This window comes from Stegostoma tigrinum, chromosome 25, assembly GCF_030684315.1.
Source record: "Stegostoma tigrinum isolate sSteTig4 chromosome 25, sSteTig4.hap1, whole genome shotgun sequence".
Lineage (NCBI taxonomy): Eukaryota > Metazoa > Chordata > Chondrichthyes > Orectolobiformes > Stegostomatidae > Stegostoma > Stegostoma tigrinum.
The window spans coordinates 51,113,841-51,137,141 of NC_081378.1; the positions used below are offsets into that span (position 1 = coordinate 51,113,841).

At 47.4% G+C, this 23,301-nt stretch overlaps 1 protein-coding gene across 3 annotated transcripts in view; it reads left to right on the forward strand.

The window, feature by feature from the left end:
- The first annotated feature begins 609 nt into the window (after window positions 1-609).
- Window positions 610-23,301, forward strand: part of amdhd1 (amidohydrolase domain containing 1) — a 28,794-nt gene continuing 6,102 nt past the window's right edge. For 2 of the 3 annotated variants that reach the window (XM_048553666.1, XM_048553667.1), the window contains exons 1-7: window positions 610-1,325; window positions 1,772-1,878; window positions 1,978-2,042; window positions 4,359-4,636; window positions 10,214-10,439; window positions 12,283-12,407; window positions 20,069-20,162. In XM_048553666.1, coding sequence (XP_048409623.1) covers window positions 1,189-1,325; window positions 1,772-1,878; window positions 1,978-2,042; window positions 4,359-4,636; window positions 10,214-10,439; window positions 12,283-12,407; window positions 20,069-20,162 — 1,032 coding nt within the window. In that variant the 5' untranslated portion in view covers window positions 610-1,188. The remainder of the gene's footprint in view (window positions 1,326-1,771; window positions 1,879-1,977; window positions 2,043-4,358; window positions 4,637-10,213; window positions 10,440-12,282; window positions 12,408-20,068; window positions 20,163-23,301) is intronic. The other variant, XM_059654741.1, reaches the window with a different exon arrangement.

Below are 23,301 nucleotides of genomic sequence, written 5' to 3' on the forward strand. Positions count from 1 at the left end.
CTGGTGGAAACAACCTCCTTGCCTCCACCTTATCTATTCCCTCTATAATCTTATATGTTTCTATAAGATCTCCCCTTATTCTTCTGAATTCCACTGAGTACAATCCCAGTCTACTCAGTCTCTCCTCATAATCCAAACCTCTCCACTCTGGAATCAACCGAGTGAATCTCCTCTGCACCCCGCCCAGTGCTAGCGTATCTCTTCTCAAGTAAGAAGACCAAAAGTAGAAGACCACCCTTTGAGGTCTTTCTGCCAAAGTATAATGACGTTCTGTTCAGGTATTGGACCCTCTTAAAGCCTCAGATATTATGGAAGTATAATTTTGTATAAGTAAATGCCTTTAGTTTGTTCGTTCTCCCTATGAAAAGACTGTCAAGAACCAAAATATTTCAGTGACTATTTATGTACATAAAGACTTTTTTTATGAATAAAATTTACTTTTGTAATTAAAGTTGTCAGTACATATACAGTGTTCTGAGATATAACAATCAATGGAGACACACTGACACACACAAGAGTCCTGCACAGTCTGCGTCATTCAGTCAACTCACTTTGAGTTCGAAGTTTCTTCATTGTCCCGTTAATTATTACTTTTATCCAAGCAGGCTTTTCTTTTAAACACTTTGCTGGTGGAGCCCTTTAGACGAGTCGTGGCATTTGAAGGCTCGGTGGGAATTTCCGATCTGTCAGCTCCTGGATCAAGTCTCACTTTGTCTGGAACGGGAGCGAGTGCCTGGGAGGGAACTGCAGAGTGAAAACTGGGAGAAAGTTCAGGGAGAAGGATCCTGCATCAGGGAGGGAGTGTGAGGGACTGAGAGAGGAGGGGATAGAGAGAGGAAGAGGGTGAGAGGTAGAGAGAGCAAGGGACTGAGAGAGAGAGTGAAGGACAGAGATTGTGAATGTGTGTGTGTGAGAAATGAGTGACAGAGTGCGTAACACTGAGGTTCGAGGAACTGCGTGTGAAGGAGAGGCTGAGGATGCGTGTGAGGGATGTAGTGAGTGAGAAAGTCCGAGGGATTGAGGGAGAGGGTGTCATTCTGAGGGTGTGAGGAGGTGAGGGGAAGATTTGAGGGTTTGAGGGGGTGAGGAAGTTGGGTGTTTGACTGGTTGTGAGTTTGAGTGTGGTAGAGTTTGAGGGTGTGAGGGTGTAGCTTTGGTGTCTTCTTGGGAGCTTAACCTCCCCTCACCATGCCGTGCCAGTGCAGGTTACTGGTGAGGAATGCAGCCCAGTTGGTGCAGGTCAGTGACAGTGGGGCCCAGTTCCTGGGCAAGGCTGAGATGCAGAGACTGGCCGTGATCACTGGGGGCAGCATTGTCGTCAATAGGTAAGAGCTTGCATGTGCACACTCACACACCCACCTCACTCACACTCGATACCCCTCTCGCACTCACCCCCTCACGCTCACACTCAATACCCCTGTCTCACACACACACCTCTCTTACACTCAATAACCCTCTGACAAATTTACCCCTCTGAGGCTCACACTCAATAGCCCTCTCCCTCACACACACCGCTCATACACATTTACCCCCTGTCAGTCACACTCAATACACCTCTCACACACATCCCTCTCACCCTCACACAAACCTCTCACACACTCACCCCTCTCACACTCACACTCAATACCCCTCACTCACACACAAACACTCACACACACATATTTCTCTCTTACACCCACTACACTCACATACTCTTTCTCTCTCTCTCACACCCCTGCCCCATGTATCTGCCTCCAATGAGTGATGGTAGTTTTCTGATCTCACTTTCCAGGGAAGGTGTGATTGAGGCTGTGGGGCCAAATGAGCTGATCCAATCCGAGTATAAAGGAGTTACATTTGACCAAGAAATCGATGCTTGTGGGATGTGTGTGCTGCCAGGTTAGTCTCTTGGGGTAGTCATATTTAATATTACCTTCACAGTGATGACATCTTCACATTCAAGAGTTTCTTCATGCTGTCTTCTTTTTTTCCTTCAAGGTCTGGTCGATGCTCACACTCATCCTGTATGGGCTGGAGACAGAGTTCATGAGTTTGCAATGAAGGTAATTTCATGAAGAAGATGAAACAACAAGTATGCAACCCAAACCAGCACGCAGGGCTCCAAACAGAGCGCAGGGCCCCAAACCAGAGCGCAGGGCCCCAAACCAGAGCACAGGACTCCAACCAGAGCACAGGGCCCCAAACCAGAGCGCAGGGCCCCAAACCAGAGCACAGGGCCCCAAACCAGAGCGCAGGGCCCCAAACCAGAGCACAGGGACCCAAACCAGAGCACAGGGCTCCAACCAGAGTGCAGAGCCCAAACCAGAGCACAGGGCACCAAACCAGAGCGCAGGGCCCCAAACCAGCACGCAGGGCCCCAGACCAGAGCGCAGGGCCCCAAACCAGAGCACAGGGCCCCAAACCAGAGCGTAGGGCCCCAAACCAGAGCACAGGGCCCCAAACTGGAGCGCAGGGCTCCAACCAGAGTGCAGAGCCCAAACCAGAGCGCAGAGCCCAAACCAGAGCGCAGGGCCCCAAACCAGAGCACAGGGCCCCAAACCAGAGTGCAGGGCCCCAAACCAGAGCACAGGGCCCCAAACCGGAGCGCAGGGCCCCAAACCAGAGCACAGAGCCCAAACCAGAATGCAGGGCCCCAAACCAGAGCGCAGAGCCCCAAACCAGAGCGCAGGGCCCCAAATCAGAGCGCAGGGCCCCAAACCAGCACGCAGGGCCCCAAACCAGCGCGCAGAGCCCCAAACCAGAATGCAGAGCCCCAAACCAGAACGCAGGGCCCCAAGCCAGAGCGCAGGGCCCCAAACCAGAATGCAGAGCCCCAAACCAGAGCACAGGGCCCCAAACCAGAGTGCAGAGCCCCAAACCCAAGTGCAGGGCCCCAAACCAGAGCGCAGGGCTCCAGCCAGAGTGCAGAGCCTAAACCAGAGCACAGGGCCCCAAACCAGAGCGCAGGGCCCCAAACCAGAACGCAGAGCTCCAAACCCAAGTGCAGAGCCCCAAACCAGAGTGCAGAGCCCCAAACCAGAGTGCAGAGCCCCAAACCAGAGTGCAGGGCCCCAAACCAGAGCGCAGTGCCCCAAACCAAAGCGCAGTGCCCCAAACCAGAGCACAGGGCCCCAAACTGGAGCGCAGGGCTCCAACCAGAGTGCAGAGCCCAAACCAGAGCGCAGGGCCCCAAACCAGAATGCAGAGCCCCAAACCAGAGCGCAGGGCCCCAAACCAGAGCGCAGAGCCCCAAACCAGAATGCAGGGCCCCAAACCAGAACGCTGTGCCCCAAACCAGAGCGCAGAGCCCCAAACCAGAGCACAGGGCCCCAAACCAGAGCGCAGAGCCCCAAACCAGAGCGCAGAGCCCCAAACCCAAGTGCAGAGCCCCAAACCAGAGTGTAGAGCCCCAAACCAGAGTGCAGAGCCCCAAACCAGAGTGCAGGGCTCCAAACCAGAGTGCAGGGCCCCAAACCAGAGCGCAGTGCCCCAAACCAGAGCGCAGAGCCCCAAACCAGAGCACAGAGCCCCAAACCAGAGCGCAGGGCCCCAAACCAGAGCGCAGGGCCCCAAACCCGAGTGCAGAGCCCCAAACCAGAGCGCAGGGCCCCAAACCAGAGCGCAGGGCCCCAAACCAGAGCGCAGAGCCCCAAACCAGAATGCAGAGCCCCAAATCAGAGCGCAGAGCCCCAAACCCAAGTGCAGAGCCCCAAACCAGAGTGCAGGGCCCCAAACCAGAGCGCAGTGCCCCAAACCGGAGCGCAGAGCCCCAAACCAGAGCGCAGGGCCCCAAACCCGAATGCAGGGCCCCAAACCAAGGCATAAGCCTCTGAACCAGAGTCCAGGCCCCCCGAACCAGAACATTAGGTTAAAACCAGAACACAGGGCCTGAACGAAAACAGAGGACTCAAACCAGAATGCAAGCTCCAAAATAGAGCATGGATTCCAAGCCAGAACATGGTTTAGGCCTGTTTAGCTGTGCTAGGCCCGTTTAGCTGGGCCAGGCCCGTTTAGCTGGGCCAGGCTTGTTTAGCTGGGCCAGGCCCGTTTAGCTGGGCCAGGCCCGTTTAGCTGTGCTACACCAGTGAGAAAGGACAGCAGCTGTCACTGGCCGAAGTTCACCTCAAAGACACTGTGACTTGGTGGGAAAATGGGACCATGCTACCCTCCATGAGCGTCAGCTCTGAGCATGTTCTGTACAAGAGTCATTTCGGACTTGAAATGTGAACTCAGTTTCCCTCTCCATCGATGCCGGCAGACCTGCTGAGGTTTCCCACCATTTTAATTTCAGATTTCTGGCATCTGCAGTATTTTGCCCTCATTTTGCTAATATTTAGCGAATTGAAAATGCGTTAACTTGTTTTCAATTTACACACAAGCTGACTGGAGCATCCTACATGGAGATTCACAAAGCTGGAGGAGGAATACACTTCACTGTTGAACACACGAGGAAGGCATCAGAGGAAGAACTCTTTGAGAGATTGAGAGGGCGGCTCCAGCGTATGGTCCGAGCGGGGACTACGCTGGTGGAGTGCAAGACCGGCTACGGCCTGGACCTGGAAACCGAGACCAAAATGCTGCGTGTGATTGAGCGAGCCCGAAGAGAGCTCGATGTCAGCATCTCCTCCACGTACTGTGGTGCTCATTCTGTGCCGAGGTAAATGTGTCATCCTGGTTCACGTGAAGCTGATCATTTCATCTGCCACTTACAGGAGGTCTGTATAATGTTTGCAGTACTGCCATTGGATGAGAAATTAACAGTGGACCTGCCTTTTGTTCTAGTTATCATATAACATACAAAACATTATTACAGTTAAGATATAATAATGCAGATCAGTCACAATCCTAACATGAAGGCAAACCAAGGTGGAAGGGCTGAATGGCTGATAAAAACACAGAAAGTAGGACCAGAAGTAGGCCATTCCACCCCTCAAGCCTGGTCCGCTATTAAATTCCCTACTCCATTTCCAAATTACCCCCACCCCTTCATCCCTTTAGCCACAACAAACTACAATATCTACTTCTTTCTTGAAAACACAATGTTTTGGCCTCAATCACTTTCTGTGGTAGTGAATTTCACAGGTTCCCCACTCTTTTTATCCTCACCTGAGTCCTAAATGTCTTACCCTTTACTCTTGAACTTTGATGCCTGATTCTGAATTCCCCCACCATCGGGAACATCCTTCCTGCATCTAACGTGTCAAAGACCTGTTGGAATTTGATAGATTTCCAAGACATCCCCCCTCATTCTTCTAAACTTCAGTGAAAATATCCAAACCGACTAAAGCTCTGCTCACACTCCAGTCCGGCCATCCCAGGTATCAATTTGGTAAACCATCACTACACTCCCTGTACAGCATTAGAGCCTTCTTCACATACGGAGACCAAAACTGCACATAATACTTCAGGCAAGGTCTCATCAATGCACTGTATAATTACAGCAAGACATCCGTGTTCCTGTTCTCAAAATGTCTCATTATGAAGACCAGCATACAGTTTGCCTTCTTTGCAGCCTGCTGTACCTGATGCTTACTTTCAGCATCTGGTCAAGGTCTTGCTGAGCATTCCTCACTCACAACTTACAGCCATTCAAATAATAATTGCCTTCCTAGTTTTGCTCCCAAAGTGTATAACCTCACATTTTTCCACATTATGCTGCATCTGACATGCTATTGCCCATTCACTCAGACTGCCCAAACCACACTGCAACATCTCTGCATCCTCCTCAATGCTCACCCTCCCTCCTGTTCCTGTAATACATATCACCAATTCCTGATGAGGTGATGTGGGGTGATAAGAATGAAGGAGCTTTCTCTCGCTTTTTGATTGGTGACCATCAGTCCCACACACAGGCTGGGATGTTTAAGGAACGTTTGGAGTTTTTCACAATGTGATTTATTTATAGAGCCAGAAAGCAGTTACTGCTCCATGGAGATCCACAGCACAGAAAAGAGGCCCTTCAGCCCATCATGTCTGCACTACTCAAAAACAAACACCTAAATTCTAATGGTGATAATGGGATGAAGGGTCTAGTCCGAAACGTCAGCTTTTGTGCTCCTGAGATGCTGCTTGGCCTGCTGTGTTCATCCAGCTCCACACTTTGTTAACCTAAATTCTAATCCTGTTTTCTGGCATTTGGCCCATAGCCTTGTCTGTCTTGGTGTCACAGGCCCACATCTAAATGTTTCCTTTAATGTTGTGACAGTTTCTGCATCATTTTTCCATCCCTACAGGCAGCGAGTTCCAGATTCAAACACCTTCTAGGTGAAAATGTTTTTCCTCACATATCCTATAAACCTCCTGCCCCTACCTTAATTCAATGCTCCCTGGTCATTGATTCCTTCACCAAGGGGAAATGTTTCTTCCTGTCTACTCTATCTGTGCCTGTCATAACTATATACATCTCAATTGTGCCCTCTCCCAATCTCCTCTGCTCTGAGGAAAACAATCCCAGTCTGTCCAATCTCTACTCGTAACTAAAACTCTCCAGCCCAGGCAACATCCTGGTAAATCTCCTCTAACCAACTCCAGTGCTGTCACATCTCCCCTAGAATGTGGATTCCAGAACTAATGTCCACAACAACCAGATTTGACTAGTTAAGATAGCAAGTGACTTTCTAACTAATCATAACTTCAACATGCAAAAATGTTGACAAGAATCAGGAGCAGGCTATTTGTCCCCTTGAACGTGCTCTGCCATTCCCATGAGATCAAAATGACCCAACTGTGAACAAAAATCAACATTCCCACCTATCCCTGATAAACTTCCACCCCCTTGTTTGCCAAAACTTTTGGCGTTTTTGGTAAGGCAGACAACAGCAGAGGTCATAATGGTAGGGTCATGGTGAATGTTTGTCAGTGTATTGAGTATGGGAGTTGGGAGGTGGTGTTGCAGTAATACAAGACATTGGTGGGCCACTTTTGGAATACTGTATTCAATTCTGGTCTCCCTGCTATCGGAAAGATGTTGTGAAAGTTGAAAGAGTTCTTACCCATTCTGCCAGCCCATTGATATAGTCTGCCAGTTGGTCACTTTTTTTGTTTGCATTCTTTCCTAAACCCCTGCATAAGTGTGAACAACTCCACATTTTGGTGAGATGGGCAAGGGCAGGTCTTGCACAGTTAATGGTAGGGCCCCGAGGAGTATTATCAAACAGAAACCCAGGGGGTCAGATGCATAGTTCTTTGGAAGTTGTGTCACAGATAGACAGGGTGGTGAAGGAGGCATTGGCACACTTGCCTTGATTGGTCAGTGCATTGAGTACAGAAGATGGATGTTATGTTGTGGTTGTATAGGACGTTGGTGAGGCCACTGTTGGAGTACTGTGTGCAGTTCTGGTCGCCCTGCAATGGGAAAAATGATATTAAATTGGAGAGGGTGCAAGAAAAATTTACAAGGATGTTATTAGAACTGGAGGGTTTGAGTTGTAAGGAGACGTTGGATAGGCTGGGGCTGTTTTCCTTGGAGCATTTGAGACTGAGGGGAGACCTTACAGAGGCTTTAAAGCCATGAGCAACATAGCTAAGTTGAACAGCAAAAGCCTATTTCCTAGAATAGGAGAATCCAAAATTGGACGGCATAGGTTTAAGGTGAGGGAAGAAAGATTTAAAAGATACCTGAAAGGACAGCTTTTTAACGCACAAGGTGGTATGTGTATGGAATGAACTGCCAGAGAAGTGGTAGAGGCTGGTACACCAATAATATTTAAAAGGCATCTGAGAGGGTACATGAATAGGAAGGGTTTAGAGGGCAAGGGCCAAAAGCTGGCAAATGAGACGAGGTTAATTTAGGATATCTGGTCGGCATGGATGAATAAGACAGAAGGAGCTGTACAACTCTATGACTAAAACTCCAGAGGGCATAATTTTAAGGTGAGAGGGGAAAAATTTAAAGGGGACCGGAGGGGCAACTTTTTCCACGCAGGAGCAAAAACAAAGTTACTGAAAAAACCCAGCAGGTCTGGCAGCATCTGTGGAGGAAAAAACAGAATTAATGTTTTGGGTCTGGTGACCCTTCCTCAGAACTGATGGTGGCTGGGAAAATTTCAGCTTATATGTAGAAAATAGGGAGCGAGTGGGGTAGGGAATAAACGATAGGGTAGAGCCCCAAAGAGAGAGAAAGACAGTCGGATAGACAAAGGAGTTGCTAATGATCAGGCTGGGAGGGTGAATAGTTGTTAATGGGGACTGTTAGTGACTAACAATAGGGGCTGTGTTGTGGCAGGCTGTGTGGTAACACATGTGGTTTCACGCAGACTGTGGTTAATATGTGGAATGAACTGCCAGAGGAAGTGATAGATGCAGGTACAGCATTTAAAAGATTTGGACAGGTGCATGAACAGGAAATGTTTAGAGGGGTGTGGACCAAGTGCATGCAAATGGGGCTAGTGTAGTTTGGGAAGCCTGGTTGGCATGGACAGAAGGCTAGAATTTCTGTGCTGTGTTACTATATGACTCTATAACTGTATAACTGTTACCAGCCACCCTTTAATAGTCTCTGTTCTAAAGGGAACAACTCCAGCCTCTCCCCAGATCTCCCATTTCTGCTGCCACCCTCATCAAACTCTCCCACAGCCTTTCCAAAGTCTTGGTATTCGTCTGAAAAGTCCGGTGCTCAGAATTCAATACCATACTCGAGATGAGATTAGGCTATAGGTTTTAAAGATTAACATAACCTTTTGTGTCCTCTGACTTTAAATTTGTATTGCCAACGACACTGAGAATTAGAGATAATGGGAACTGCAGATGCTGGAGAATCCAAGATAACAAAGTGTGTAGCTAGATGAACACAGCAGGCCAAGCAGCATCTCAGGAGCACAAAAGCTGACGTTTCAGGCCTAGATGAAGGGTCTAGGCCCGAAACGTCAGCTTTTGTGCTCCTGAGATGCTGCTTGGCCTGCTGTGTTCATCCAGCTACACACTTTGTTACACTGAGAGTTAGTTTCTTTCAACAGATTTCTCTCCTTGCCTTGCTGCCTTCTAAGATGTAACTAAATAATCTCTGGGATCTTACTCTTCCTTCTCACCCTTTAAAATTGTGCCGTTTTGTTTACAATGCCTATCCTCAATCCTCCTAGAAAATGAATCAATTCAGAGCTCGTTTACGTGAAATTTCTCTGTCACATTTCTTCCCCATTTCACCAGTTTGTCCCAGTCCTCTTAAAGTCTGTTGCAATCCTCAAACTGAGTTTTGGGCCAGCTACAAACTTTAGAATATGTATGAACCCAAGTTACTCATATACAGCTGAAAATAAGACACATTTTGTCAAAGGATTTCGAATTAGATTCATCAGGACATTTACAAGAATTACGAACTACAAAGGAGATGAATGTTTAATACTGTATGAGAAGAGAATGCTAATTGATAGGCAAGTGGACTGTGATGATTGAGACATTACTGTGGAGAATGCACCAGTTAGGGGCAGCATAGGTAGTTCCGTGGTTAACACTACTGTCTCATAGTGCCAGGTACCTGGGTTCGATTCCAGCCTTAAGCAACTGTGAAAACTCCACACAGACACTCTCCCCATGTCTGTGTGGGTTTTGTCTGGGCGCTCCGGTTTCCTCTCACAGTCCAAAATATGTAGGTTAGGTGGATTGGCTAAATTGCTCATAGTGTCCAGGGATGTGCAGGCTAGGTTGGTTAGCCATGGGAAATTCAGGGTTACAGGGATAGGGTAGGGGGATAGGTTTGGGTAGGATGCTATTTGAAGGATTGGCTGTGGACTGGATAGCTGAATGGCCTGCTTCCTTACTGTAGGGATTCTATGAGTTGCATCATGATTGACAATTAACTTCCAAGTTTTAGTAAAATGCGTTGATGCTGATTCACTAAGGTATTTCCTTGAGAAATGATCCAGAGAATAGGCTGTTTTGTTGAGTTGAACAAGTGTAGTGTGCGTACAGACGCTTCCTGTCTGCAAAGAACAGAACCCTGCTCATTAACATTTGTAGCATCCAGTACACATACGTTCACTGCAATGTAAGCCTGACTGGCAATTTCAAATTGGCCACCTGCATAATTCTTAGCACACTCTGGATTGTTTCACAGACAATGTCCAATTGTAGAATCACATCTAATCGAAAATCAAACAGTAACTCTAAGTCTCATTCATTTTTCCACGACATGATTATGATATGACAATAAATGAGGCAGAGGTTTTAATTTTAAACTGTAGAAGAACATAGGACTGTAATGAAAGTTCCTGCAGTAAATGTGATGTCTGTACACCAGAGGGAAGACCCTGGAGGAAACAGTGGATGATATCATCAAAGTTCAACTCCCCAAACTGAAGGAGATGATGGCAAACGGTGAATTTCACATCGATAACATTGATGTATTCTGTGAAAAGGGAGTCTTTGACCTGGATTCCACCAGAGCTATATTACAGGCTGGCAAAGAGATGAGACTCCAGATTAATTTTCATGGTGATGAGCTGTATCCGATGCATGCAGCAGAGGTAAGGTTGGACATTCAGTGGAAGCCTGTGATAACATGGATGTTATTGTCCAAAATATGAATTGCAAATCTGTTCCAGTGCAGGAGAAGTTTATTTTTAATCAAATCAGCGAGGTTTGATGCAATAGTAGTTAATTAATCTGTTTCAGCAATGAAGCAAATCAAGCATCAAAACAATTGACCCGATTCTTGTTCATTAGGCAGAATTAATGCTGTAAAGTATGCCCCTCACAGATCAATCAAAACTGGACACCAAACCACAGAAAGAGGTTTTAGACCAAGCGATAAAAAGTGGGTGAACAAGGTCAGTGTGAAGGAGAATGTTAAAGGGGAAAAGAAAGAGTGAGAGTCTGAGAGGTTCAGGAAAGGGAATTCTAGAGCTTGGAGGTTTCATAGCTGGCAGAGGTGAAGTGGGAAACGCTGGGGCTGGGCAGGAAGCCTGAACTGGAGGGCATCAGAGATCTCAGAGAGTTATGGTGCTGGAGAGAGAAAAAAAGAATGGACTTGGAACTTAGGAATTCAAAGTGGGAGTGAGCAATTCAGCCCCTCAAGCCCACTCCACCATTTCACATGAACTGTGGCTGACCTTGTCGTGATTTCAAATACACTCCCCTCCCTGCTGCACATAGTCCTCTATCCTGCTTTTCAACAAGAACATATCTATTTTTTTAAATCTGTTGGTTGATTCTGCCTCCACTGCGCTCTAGGGCAGTGAGTTCCACAGATTCTCCTCATCTCAGTTTCTCACTCTATATCGATGACCACTTGTTCCAGACTGTCCCAGAAAAAGACCACCTGTTCAACGCCCACCTTATCAATCCCTTTTAGCCTTTTATATACCTCAATCAGATCCTCCCCCCTCTCATTCTTCTGAACTCTCGTGAGTATGAGCCTAACCTACTCAACTGTTCCTCATACGACAACCCTGTTGACTAGTGGAGCAGGCTTGATGAAGCGTACAGCCTACTGCTGATCCTTTGGCCTTAATCGGACAGTGTGGGAGGGATGAGAGAGATGATGATGGGGTGGAACTATGTAGAGGAAGCAAACACATGGAAACTGAAGCTATCTTCTCTGATGTTACAAAGGGGCAGTATGTAGATGCGATAAAGGAGAGAGTAGACAGTAGTTAAGGTATAGGACAGAACGAAGCAAAAAGTAAAGCAACTTATTTGACCCAACAAGAGAATTAGAAGCTTCTAGGATAATATACGTAGATCCCTTGAATCCTTATGTTCCCAATGCAAGGGAGAATCAATGGGGATATCTTTAATCAGAAATGATAGCTACAAGGAAAGTCATGAGCTGACAGCAGCCATTGCTCCCATACTATCTGTCCCTATTTCAGTTTGGTCTCTTCCTTCCTCACTTCAGGATGTTCTTAGTGATGCTGTGGATTCTCGGATATCTGGTGTTGTTGTTGTGATGAAGGGTCTAGGCCCGAAACGTCAGCTTTTGTGCTCCTGAGATGCTGCTTGGCCTGCTGTGTTCATCCAGCCTCACATTTTATTATCTTGGATTCTCCAGCATCTGCAGTTCCCATTATCTTTGTTGTTGTGCAGTGCATCTTTATTAAGGCTCATTGACACAAACGATGGCCTTATGAACACATCAGAAACTTTCATTGAAGAATTTGCAAGTTATGATTTCAAGAAAGGTTTTTGGTGACTGATGGCCAGGGTGGGGGCCTCGATTCCTGTAGAGGTCCTTGGTGGGGCGGGGGGGTGGAGGTGCAGTTTGTATTCATTTGACCCTGTGCTGAGATGGTGCTGTGAATTAATGCTGGATGGGGATTTCCAATGCAGCACGGCCTGTACCTAATACATTTGCCTTCCTCTCCACAGCTTGGTGCTGAACTTGGTGCTCTCGCCATAAGTCACTTGGAGGAAGTGAGTGATGCTGGGATTGCTGCCATTGCAACTGCAAAATCATGCGCTGTGCTCCTCCCGAGCACTGCTTACATATTGAGGTATTGTGCGTCTGAATGGGTTGGGGGGAATAGAAAGATCGATGAGTAGAGATTCACAAATCATTAAAAATGCAAAGGCAAGTTAACAAGGTGATAAAAAAGAGAAGCAAAATAGGGGACATAATTTCTGTAGAAACAGGTGTGAAAATTTACATACATAGGTAGTTGGCACTTGGTAATAGAACCAGCACACGTTTGATGGGACAAAGGGCCTGCCACTGCCCTGTAACAAGATAATAAAATGTGAGGCTGGATGAACACAGCAGGCCAAGCAGCATCTCAGGAGCACAAAAGCTGACGTTTCGGGCCTAGACCCTTCATCAGAGAGGGGGATGGGGGGAGGGAACTGGAATAAATAGGGAGAGAGGGGGAGGCGGACCGAAGATGGAGAGTAAAGAAGATAGGTGGAGAGAGTGTAGGTGGGGAGGTAGGGAGGGGATAGGTCAGTCCAGGGAAGACGGACAGGTCAAGGAGGTGGGATGAGGTTAGTAGGTAGCGGGGGGTGCGGCTTGGGGTGGGAGGAAGGGATGGGTGAGAGGAAGAACCGGTTAGGGAGGCAGAGACCGGTTGGACTGGTTTTGGGATGCAGTGGGTGGGGGGGAAGAGCTGGGCTGGTTGTGTGGTGCAGTGGGGGGAGGGGACGAACTGGGCTGGTTGAGGGATGCAGTAGGGGAAGGGGAGATTTTGAAACTGGTGAAGTCCACATTGATACCATATGGCTGCAGGGTTCCCAGGCGGAATATGAGTTGCTGTTCCTGCAACCTTCGGGTGGCATCATTGTGGCAGTGCAGGAGGCCCATGATGGACATGTCATCAAGAGAATGGGAGGGGGAGTGGAAATGGTTTGCGACTGGGAGGTGCAGTTGTTTTATGCGAACTGAGCGGAGGTGTTCTGCAAAGCGGTCCCCAAGCCTCCGCTTGGTTTCCCCAATGTAGAGGAAGCCGCACCGGGTACAGTGGATGCAGTATACCACATTGGTAGATGTGCAGGTGAACATCTGCTTGATGTGGAATGTCATCTTGGGTCCTGGGATGGGGGTGAGGGAGGAGGTGTGGGGACAAGTGTAGCATTTCCTGCGGATGTGGACTTCACCAGTTTCAAAATCTCCCCTTCCCCTACTGCATCCCTCAACCAGCCCAGTTCGTCCCCTCCCCCCACTGCACCACACAACCAGCCCAGCTCTTCCCCCCCACCCACTGCATCCCAAAACCAGTCCAACCGGTCTCTGCCTCCCTAACCGGTTCTTCCTCTCACCCATCCCTTCCTCCCACCCCAAGCCGCACCCCCCGCTACCTACTAACCTCATCCCACCTCCTTGACCTGTCCGTCTTCCCTGGACTGACCTATCCCCTCCCTACCTCCCCACCTACACTCTCTCCACCTATCTTCTTTACTCTCCATCTTCGGTCCGCCTCCCCCTCTCTCCCTATTTATTCCAGTTCCCTCCCCCCATCCCCCTCTCTGATGAAGGGTCTAGGCCCGAAACGTCAGCTTTTGTGCTCCTGAGATGCTGCTTGGCCTGCTGTGTTCATCCAGCCTCACATTTTATTATCTTGGAATCTCCAGCGTCTGCAGTCCCCATTATCACTGCCCTGTAACAGTTCAGTAATCTTGGTTAAATTGTCCTGATAGCCCTCTAGAAAGCTCAGAAAGTATACAGAGCCATGAGGCAGGATGCAGCAAGGATAGTCAACATTAGACTAGAGCAAGCAGCAGGATCATCGGATAGAGGTCTTTAGTTTTGGGAAAGTGCTTGATAGAGTAGATCCAGAGACCAAGTGGGCAGTGGATGGGGCAAGTCCAAAATTAAAGGCCGTGAGTATGTGACGGTTCTAATGAACGGGCAATTCAAGAATTATTTCTGTGCCCAGAAAATGGTGGCAATGTGAGACAAGGAGGCATGGGTACATTTCGAGAGGAGGTTAGAGGAGTGTGTGAGGGAACAGGGAAGAGAAGGAGATGCTGACTGGGTGAGCTTAAAGGAGCTGTGAGAGGACACTTGTGGAGCAGGATAAAGGTGTACGGCTGGCAAGGTGCCCTGTGCCCTTCACTCTGGCTGTCAGCCGAAGGAAAGCCAAAGCTCACTTGGTTCAATAACCCACTGGGAACATCCAGCTCACATCACTTTGGTTTTCAATTTCTCTGAACCCCACAGGTCCCACACCTCATCTGAGGTCTCCTTCCATGTTGAGGGGCCTCCAGATTCTTACTTCTCATGTCCTGCCTTATACTAGCAACCTGCTTATGAGAGGCCTCGGAAAGGTGCCCCTGTTAGAGGTAATACTGAGGCTCCCCTCAGTGCCTCCTCAGTCTACCAGCCAGGATTTGATTCATGTCTGACCTGTGCCACCTGTCAGGTGCCTACATTGCTCTTCCCAACTCATGGAGTGTAGGCTGTAAAGGGTTTTAATTCACACATACGCTCCCTGCACTAACAGCAGGTGTCCATGAGTGAGAGTACTCAGTTCATCCAGTGGCTAAACACCTCAAGGGAAATGATCAAAGTTGAACTGAAAGCTTTAGGTTGACCGACTCTCAAATCCTCTCCTGTGACTGGGTAACGTTAGGGAAGCCAAACAATCATTTAATTCCCCTTCGTCTTCGTCACCTTATCTTTTAATACTTAATGTAACGCATGACCTTAAGCCAACTGATAAGGAGAATAGGCTGGCATTTTTATAGCACTGGGTGGAAGATGAGGATGTATCATAGCACTTTGCCAACAACGGAAGAATTTTTGGCATGCAGTCACTGGCACACTTTGGAGCCAATTGGGCACAACAAGCTCCCACATCTAGGACTGCGATAATGATGAGGTGAAACTGTTTGAGAGGGAGTATTGTCCCCAGTTCACAGGGGACCTTTCTCTGTGTTACTCTGAATGTAGTCATGGGGTTGTGGAGGAAAAGTCTCAAGACCCTGAGAGGGCCTGAATGGTGAGGCTCACTCAGTGAGGGAGCAGCTGCTCCCTCAACCAACATGTGCCATCTTTTAGTGTTGATGGAAGGAAGCGAGAATCAGCCAGTTCCCCTCACCCAAGGCCAGTCCCTAGTGATTGCAGGAGGTAACTGTGTGTGGAATAAGTCAAACAGAGCAGGACATCTCCTCCCCACTACACGCTCCATCCTTGGCTGGCCTCAATGGACAGGAGAATTTTGGGAATTGCGCCATTCAGAGTTCTCCAAGGGGGAGAGAGAGGGGCAGTTATGGCTGTCCCCCATGACTTGAGCTCAGGTGTGACCAAAGTGCCCAGAAATAAATCGCCATTTTGGCAAGATGCTAGAGAGCACCAACACTCACACCCCAACATGATTCATTCTCAGTATGGCTGTGTGGCTGGATCACCTGGCATTCTTTGCCCAGTTGCCCTGAGAAGTTAGTAGTGAGCTATCTTCTTGTGCCACTGCCGCCCGTAGGCTGTAGAAGCGTTCACCATCCTGGTTTCGAAGGGAGTTCCAGGATTTGACCCAGTGATGACGGAGAAAGAGCCAATGCATTCAGGATGGTACATGGGCCAGACGGGAACTTGCACGGCCTGGTGTTCCCATGTATCTGCTGTGCTTGTCCTTTGAGATGGTAGAGGTCAGTGGTTTGGAAGGTGCTGCCTGAGAGTTACTCTGTGAGTTACTACAGTGAACCTGGTACACTGCTGTTCCTTGTAACTGTCGGGTTCAGTAGTCAGCATGTTACACTGTAGGCAGCTTCTACAGTGTCCCCTTTAAGATACAGGACACGGTGCAAAATCATTTAAGCTACCATGTAATCAAATGAGTAGACTGCAGACAGCAAGAGGGGAGGCCAGTCTAACAATGCTCCACCAGTGGAAGGATGGGGCACTCAAGAGTCGTTAGTAATGTCCTGGATGGTGTCATCAATGTACTTGCAGTGGCTGGAGCCAATGGGATTGGCTTCCAGGAATCCTGGAAGAGAGGGTTGTACGTATAGGGTGGGAAATTCCAGGTTCCACACACATGCTTATGCAGAGGCGCGTGAACACACACAGACACACACACACACACACATAGGCACACACACACACACACACACAGACACACACACACACACACACATAGACACACACACACACACACACACATGCACAGACACACACACACACACACACACACACACACACACACACACAGACACACACACACACGTTCAGGTACAGGCTACACAGCACCAGTTTTTTGATATATTTTTAGTAGGCAAGGAACCATAGCCTAGAAAGGAGTGTTAAGATCTCTCTCCAGTAGAGAGAGGCAATTGGTCATGTGCAGCTTCAGGGTAATGTACCACAAGTGTGGGGCAAGGTAAGGAAACAGGACTTTCATAATCTACCGCAACCAGTACAGGACTGAACCGCCACTGTTGACATTACATTGTTAATAAGGATGAGTAGGCTATTTGACCCAATGTGCTTGAAATTCATTCGGATCATGGATGGCCTCAGTATCATCTCTCCACATTATTGCCAGATCTGGTATCTGATACCTTCATGTCCAGAAATATAAAGTTGGTTGGAATGTTTCACACTAAAGAGATTCAGAGGAGATCTGGCTAACACAACATGTGCACAATGCAACAAAAACAAAAACCTTGTCCGCCTTCCACAGGGACCGTTCCCTCCGGGATACTCTGGTCCACACTTCCTTCACCCCCAACACCTCCCCACAGCCCTACGGCACCTTTCCCTGTAACCGGCAAAGGTGCAACACCCGATCATTTACCTCCTCCCTCCCCAGTATCCAAGGGCCTAACCATACCTTCCAGGTGAAGCAACGCTTCACCTCCGCTTCCCAGAATCTAGTCTACTGCATTCGCTGCTCACAATGTGGTCTCCTCTACATTGGGGAAATGAAGCATAGACTTGGCAACTGTTTCGCAGAACATCTACGTTCTGCTCGCAAAGAAAGACGCTGAACTACCTGTTGCCTGTCACTTCAATGCACCGCCCTGCCCCCTGGCCAACATCTCTGTCTCTGGCTTGCTGCAGTGTTCCAGTGAAGCTCAACGCAAGCTGAAGGAACAATACCTCATTTTCCGCTTGGGGACCCTACAGCCCTCCGGACTCAATATTGAGTTCAATAATTTTAGGGCCTAAACTCTCCCATGTCACAGCCCCCACCCCCCTCACACACCAGGCCTTTTTACCACGTAGTCTGCCACTATACACCCCCTGTTGTTAGTCACTAACAGTCCCCCTTAACAACTATTCACCCTCCCAGCCTGATCAAGAGCAACTGCTTTGTCTGTCCGACTGTCTCTCTCTCTCTTTGGGCTCTATCCTATCGTTTACTCCCTATCCCACCCACCTCCCTATTTTCTGCATACAAACTGATGTTTTCCCAGCCACCATCAGATCTGAGGAAGGGTCACTGGACCTGAAATCTTAACTCTGTTTTCTCCTTCACAGATGCTGCCAGACCTGCTGAGCTTTTCCAGCAACTTTGTTTTCGTTCCTGATTTACAGCATCCATAGTTCTTTTGTTTTTTATGTGCACAATGCAAAACGTCTATGAAAATGAAGCTAATGTTTCTGTGTGTGCATGTCTGCCTGTCTCTGTCCGTATGTGTGTGGGTGTCCGTGCTTGCGCGCGTTTGCATGTATCTCCCTGTGTGTGTGTATCTACCTGCAAGTGTGTGTGTGTATCTGTTTGTATCTACCTGTGAGTGTGCATGAGCGTATCTATATGTATGTATCCACCTGTGAATATGTGTGTGTGTGTTTGTGTGTATGTATCTACCTGAAAATGTGTGTGTGTGTGCGCGCATGTATCTATCTGTAAATGCATATGTGTATCTACCTGTGCATGCGTGCATGTGCACATGCATGTATCTACCTGTGAGTGTGTTCTCATGCCTGTGTCTGCCTGTGAGTGCAAGTGTATGCATGCAAGTGCGCACCTTCCTATGAGTGTGCGCGTGCATGTATCTACCTGTGCATGGATGTATCTACCTTTAGGTGCATGTGAGTACATGCATGCACGTGTGTGTGTTTGTGTGTGTGTGTGTGTGTGTGTGTGTCTGTCTGTCTGTCTGCGTCTGTGGACTATTTGTGATGTAAATTTGTCTTATGACTGAGGACATTGCCACATTCTATTGCCTCTGGCAGTGTTTGTGGGAGATGATAACTTATCAGGAGTTTAAGACTGCATGGGTTATAGGTGAGCTATTTAGTCAATATTTGTCCACATAGTAAACAGGTTTTGCTGTTTACTATGTCTGCCAGTTCTCGGACTCTGATAAATATTAAATATGAAGCAGAGAGTAATGCTCTGTTGAGGTAAAGCTCACTGACCTTAACAGGCATGTGGAAACTCTGAGTTTGTTCCATGCAATTTTTTTTACTGTTAGTAAGTAGTCACCTGAAATTCTGTGGCCCACGATGGAGGAGTTTTGCAATTATTGGCAGTGTTAGTGAAACGTTACTTAAACTATAAGGGGGATGCTGGTGTGAACCATGAGGTGTATAACTCTGATATAATCCCAGCTCCCATGGTCATAAAATCCATAAACATCTACAATCCCACATAGCCCTGTTGAATGCCCAGAGTCCTAGAGTCTTCAGAGTCCTTCTCTGGCCTGGAGCCCCAGCTGCCAGGCCTCCATTAGACATAGGCCTCGTTTTCTCCAAACCTGATTCTGTTATTTCCTGTCAAATTAACTTTTGTCTTGGGTGGTTTCTACAAATCAATTACTATGTGGCTGGCTCAGCGGTTAGCACTGCTGCCTCACAGCACCAGGGTTCGACTCCACCCTTAGGGGGTGACTGTATGGAGTTTGCACACTCTCCCCAAGTCTGCATGGGTTTCCTCCCACAACTCAAAGATGTGCAGTTTAGGTGAATTGGCTATGCTAAATTGTCTGTCGTGTTGAGGGATGTGCAGACTAGGTGGGTGAGCCACGGGAAATGCAGGGTTGCAGGGGTGGGTGGAGGGGTCCTGAGGGGGGTGCTTTTCGGACGATCAGTGTGAATTCAGTAGGCCAAATGGCCCGCTTCCACTCCGTAGGGATTGTATGATTTGTCAGCATTTACAATGGGACCTGCCTATGTAAACATGTCACAGGAACTAGACCACACAAAGCAGATATTGAATGTGTCTGTAAGATCAGAGCCTGATGTATCTATGATCTCTGTGTACAGCAGTATTTAGGTATTAATATCAAATAAATAGGGATGCTATGATGTTTAGGCCTGAAGACAGTCTTTGATGTTGCTATCTCCTCAATCAGTCCATAAAGTTGGTGTGGCACCAATCACAACGTCAAAAGAGGAACGGGCCCTGATCACTACAAGATGAAAAATGCTACTGTGTTGGTTGGTATGATACAACAACAACTTGCATTTGTAAATCGCCTTTGTTTGGGAGGAACATTCACCTCAAATTGGATACCAAGCTAGAGAAGGGGATATTAGGAGGGGAGGCTAAAAATATCCTTGGGGGCAGATCTTTTGCAGGAAAAGGGGGAGGAGAGAGAGGCAAAAGGGTTTCAGGGGAGGGAAGTTCAACACTCTCAGCCGCTAACATTGGGGTGACAGGATGGCAAACTGAAGTCAGCGTATACTGGAGGGGACGTTAGAGTGCTACTGGTAAGCGATTTAAAGCTTATGCAATGTAAAATCATGTTGATAGTTACATTTCTAAAATGTTTCCAGGCTTAAAACACCACGAGCTCGAGACATGCTTGATGCTGGAGTGATTGTTGCTCTTGGTAGTGACTTTAATCCCAATGCATACTGTTTCTCAATGGTAAGTAAATCCATTATGTCATTATTTGATCCAGTGCCTCTGTAATAAACCTATAGCTTTGACCTGGAGACTTTGAAGTGAAAGACCCCATATTTGTCCGGTATTTTTTTCCCAACATCGGGAAGGACTTGTGTGATTTGGAAGTGTAGTCAATGTCATATTGTAGGTAACACAACAGACCATTTTCACGAGCAAAAAGCTTTCTGAAAATGCAGCTTGTCACAAACAAACCCCAGTGAGGTTCCCCAAGTTACAAACTTTTCAGACAGAAATACCCCAAATCGTTAAGCTCTGGGGGGAGGGGGGAGTGGACTGATTCCCACTGCTCCCTCAGCCGGTCACGATAAGGTTTGGTTTAAAAGGACTCCTCTGTGCGAATGCCTTTCTCCCCGACCAAATGAACTTATGTTTCAAAAAGAATTGATTTAACTGGGCTCACTAGAGTTAACAAAAGTGTGAGGCTTATTAGTTTCTACGTGAGGAAAGTATTAATAACACATTGGGAATAAGAAGAGGGTCTCAGAAAAAGGTAAAATTTAAAAGATATAAACAATCTAAAAGATTTAATATTTAATATCTAATATTTAATAAATTAATATTTAGTATTTAATAAAAACCTAAACAGTTTAAAAGATATAGACAATCTCTCTGGGTTGCTCAGGAAAGGTGGACGTGGAGCATTGATAGTTGAACAGGCATTTTTGGGATTTTAGTTTTCACAGGTTAGTTGATATCCTTTTCACTCTGTTTCCTTTCAATGGTGGTTACTTAGCAGCATTCAGAGCAAGAGAACCCTTCTGTCTTGTCTTCTGACATGTTACCTACCTAATTGGCTACTAGTGTGCAGAGTGAGAGATTGCTAGATCATTGCATTAGAGAATCGGACAGTTCAGGACCAGGCTCTTTGGCTCTTTGCTGCAAAAGTTACACTAAATCTACAGTCATCCCACTTTCCTGCACTAGTCCCATAGCCTTCAATGTTATAACATTTCAACTGCTCATCCACGTACTTTTTAAAGGTTGCAAGATTTCCCACCTCAACCACCCTCCCAGGCAGTGTGTTCCAGATTCTCATCACCCTCTGGGTGGGAAGAAAATAGTTTCCTTGAACCCTTCTAACCATCCTGCCTTTCACTTTAAAATTATACCCCCTTGTTATTGACCCTTGAGCTAGAGGGAACAGCTGCGTTTTATCCAAGCTGTCCATGCCACTCTTAATTGTAGACACCTCTAACAGGACACCCGCCCACCCCCAAATCTTCTGTGCTCCAAAGAAACCACCCCATGCTTATCCAGCCTCTGCTCATTGCTGAAATGTTACACCCCATCCTGGTGAGAGAAAGCTGAAATTTCTGGAGAAACTCAGTAGGTCTGGCAGTATCTGTGGAGAGAGAAACAGAGTCAATGTTTTGTGTCCAGTGACCTTCCACCAGAATAGATAGTTAGGAAAGGGTGGTGAGTATGTTGATGATGGAGGTGGGGATAAAGGAGTCAGCAGGCAGGTGGAGATTGAGCCCAGAGAAAGAGAAATAAAGTGAGGCAGACAAAGGAGTGGCTGATAGTAAACAAGAAAAGGGGTTTCTCCTGTTATTTTCCTGTAAAATCCAGCAGTTGGCTCAATCATGCCCAACCTTTCTGCATTTGAAACACACAGGCTTCTTGGCCTCATGTTTCCCTCAACATTGACTACATTAACTGTGAAAACTGGGCGGCATGGCCAAGTTGGGCTGAAGGACCTGTTTCCATGCTGTAAGTCTCTATCTTTCTACTTCCCTCTCCCAAGGGTGTTCAATTTTCCGTCACACCCCATCTCTATCAATGAGTGGCACTCATTGTGGCTAAGGCAGGGCTTCTTCTGGGACAAGGGTTTATGGGAAGTGATGACCTCGTGGCAGTTTCACTGGGCTGTTAATCCAGAGACCCAGATAAAATTCTGGAGGCCCAGGTTCAAATCTCACCATGGCTGATAGTGGAATTTGAACCCAGTAAAAACATTAATTAAGAGTCTAATGATGATTGTGAATCCATTGTTGATTGTCGGAAAAAACCCACCTGGGTTCACTAATGTCCTTTAGAGAAGGAAACTGCCCCAGCGGCCCCAGACCCAGAGCAACGTGGTTGACTCTGAACTGCCCTCTGGGTAATTAGGGATGGACAATAAATGCTGGCCTAGCCAGCAAGGCCCTCAGTCCCTTAATGAATTTTTTAAAAACTTCAAACCACTAACCTGTGTGGCTTCCTGCCTGGACGCAGTTACTCTTTCGAATTGTATCAGGGATAATGGGAACTGCAGATGCTGGAGAATCCAAGGTAACAAAGTGTGAAGCTGGATGAACACAGCAGGCCAAGCAGCATCTCAGGAGCACAAAAGCTGATGTTTCGGGCCTAGACCCATGGAATGGCTATGGCACTAACTGATGCACAGTTAACATCAGCTTTTCTACTGCTACGTATTCAGTGACACTCCCTAAGCAAGAGGGAGTAAACTTCATGCGCTCTCCCTGAAACGTTAATCTGCTGAGGCCAACGTTGGGCTGGCCATTTAACTGCTGTAATATCGGCTGGAAAGAAATAAGGAAGATTTCTACCTCTGCCTCCAAAAACCTAGAAATTGAATGAACAGTTTGAGCCAGTGTTGTTTTAGTTCACACTCCTTTTCCACACATTTTTCCTGAAATTCTCTCTCTTCGCTCCCTACTCTTTTTTTCTCCCTCTCCCACTTCTCTCTGTTTCTTCTTATTTTTTTCCTGAAATACTAGTTTCTGCTGCTCCATTTTTAATCTCTTTATGGCATGGTGCGTCAGTGGTTAGCACTGCAGCCTCACAGTGCCAGGGACCTGGGTTCGATCCTGGCCTCGGGCAACTGTCTGTGTGGAGTTTGCACATTCTCCTCGTGTCTGTGTGGGTTTCCTCCGGGTGCTCTCTTTTCCTCCCACAGTCCAAAGATGCGCAGGTTAGAGTGGATTGGCGATGGGAAATTGCCCGTAGTGTTCAGGGATGTGCAGACTGGATGGATTGGCCATGGGAAATGTAGGGTTACAGGGGTGGGATGGGATGGTGCGCCTGAATGGGATGCTTTCCACAGGATTGATGTGGACTCGATGGACTGAATGACCGACTCACATACTGTAAGAATTCT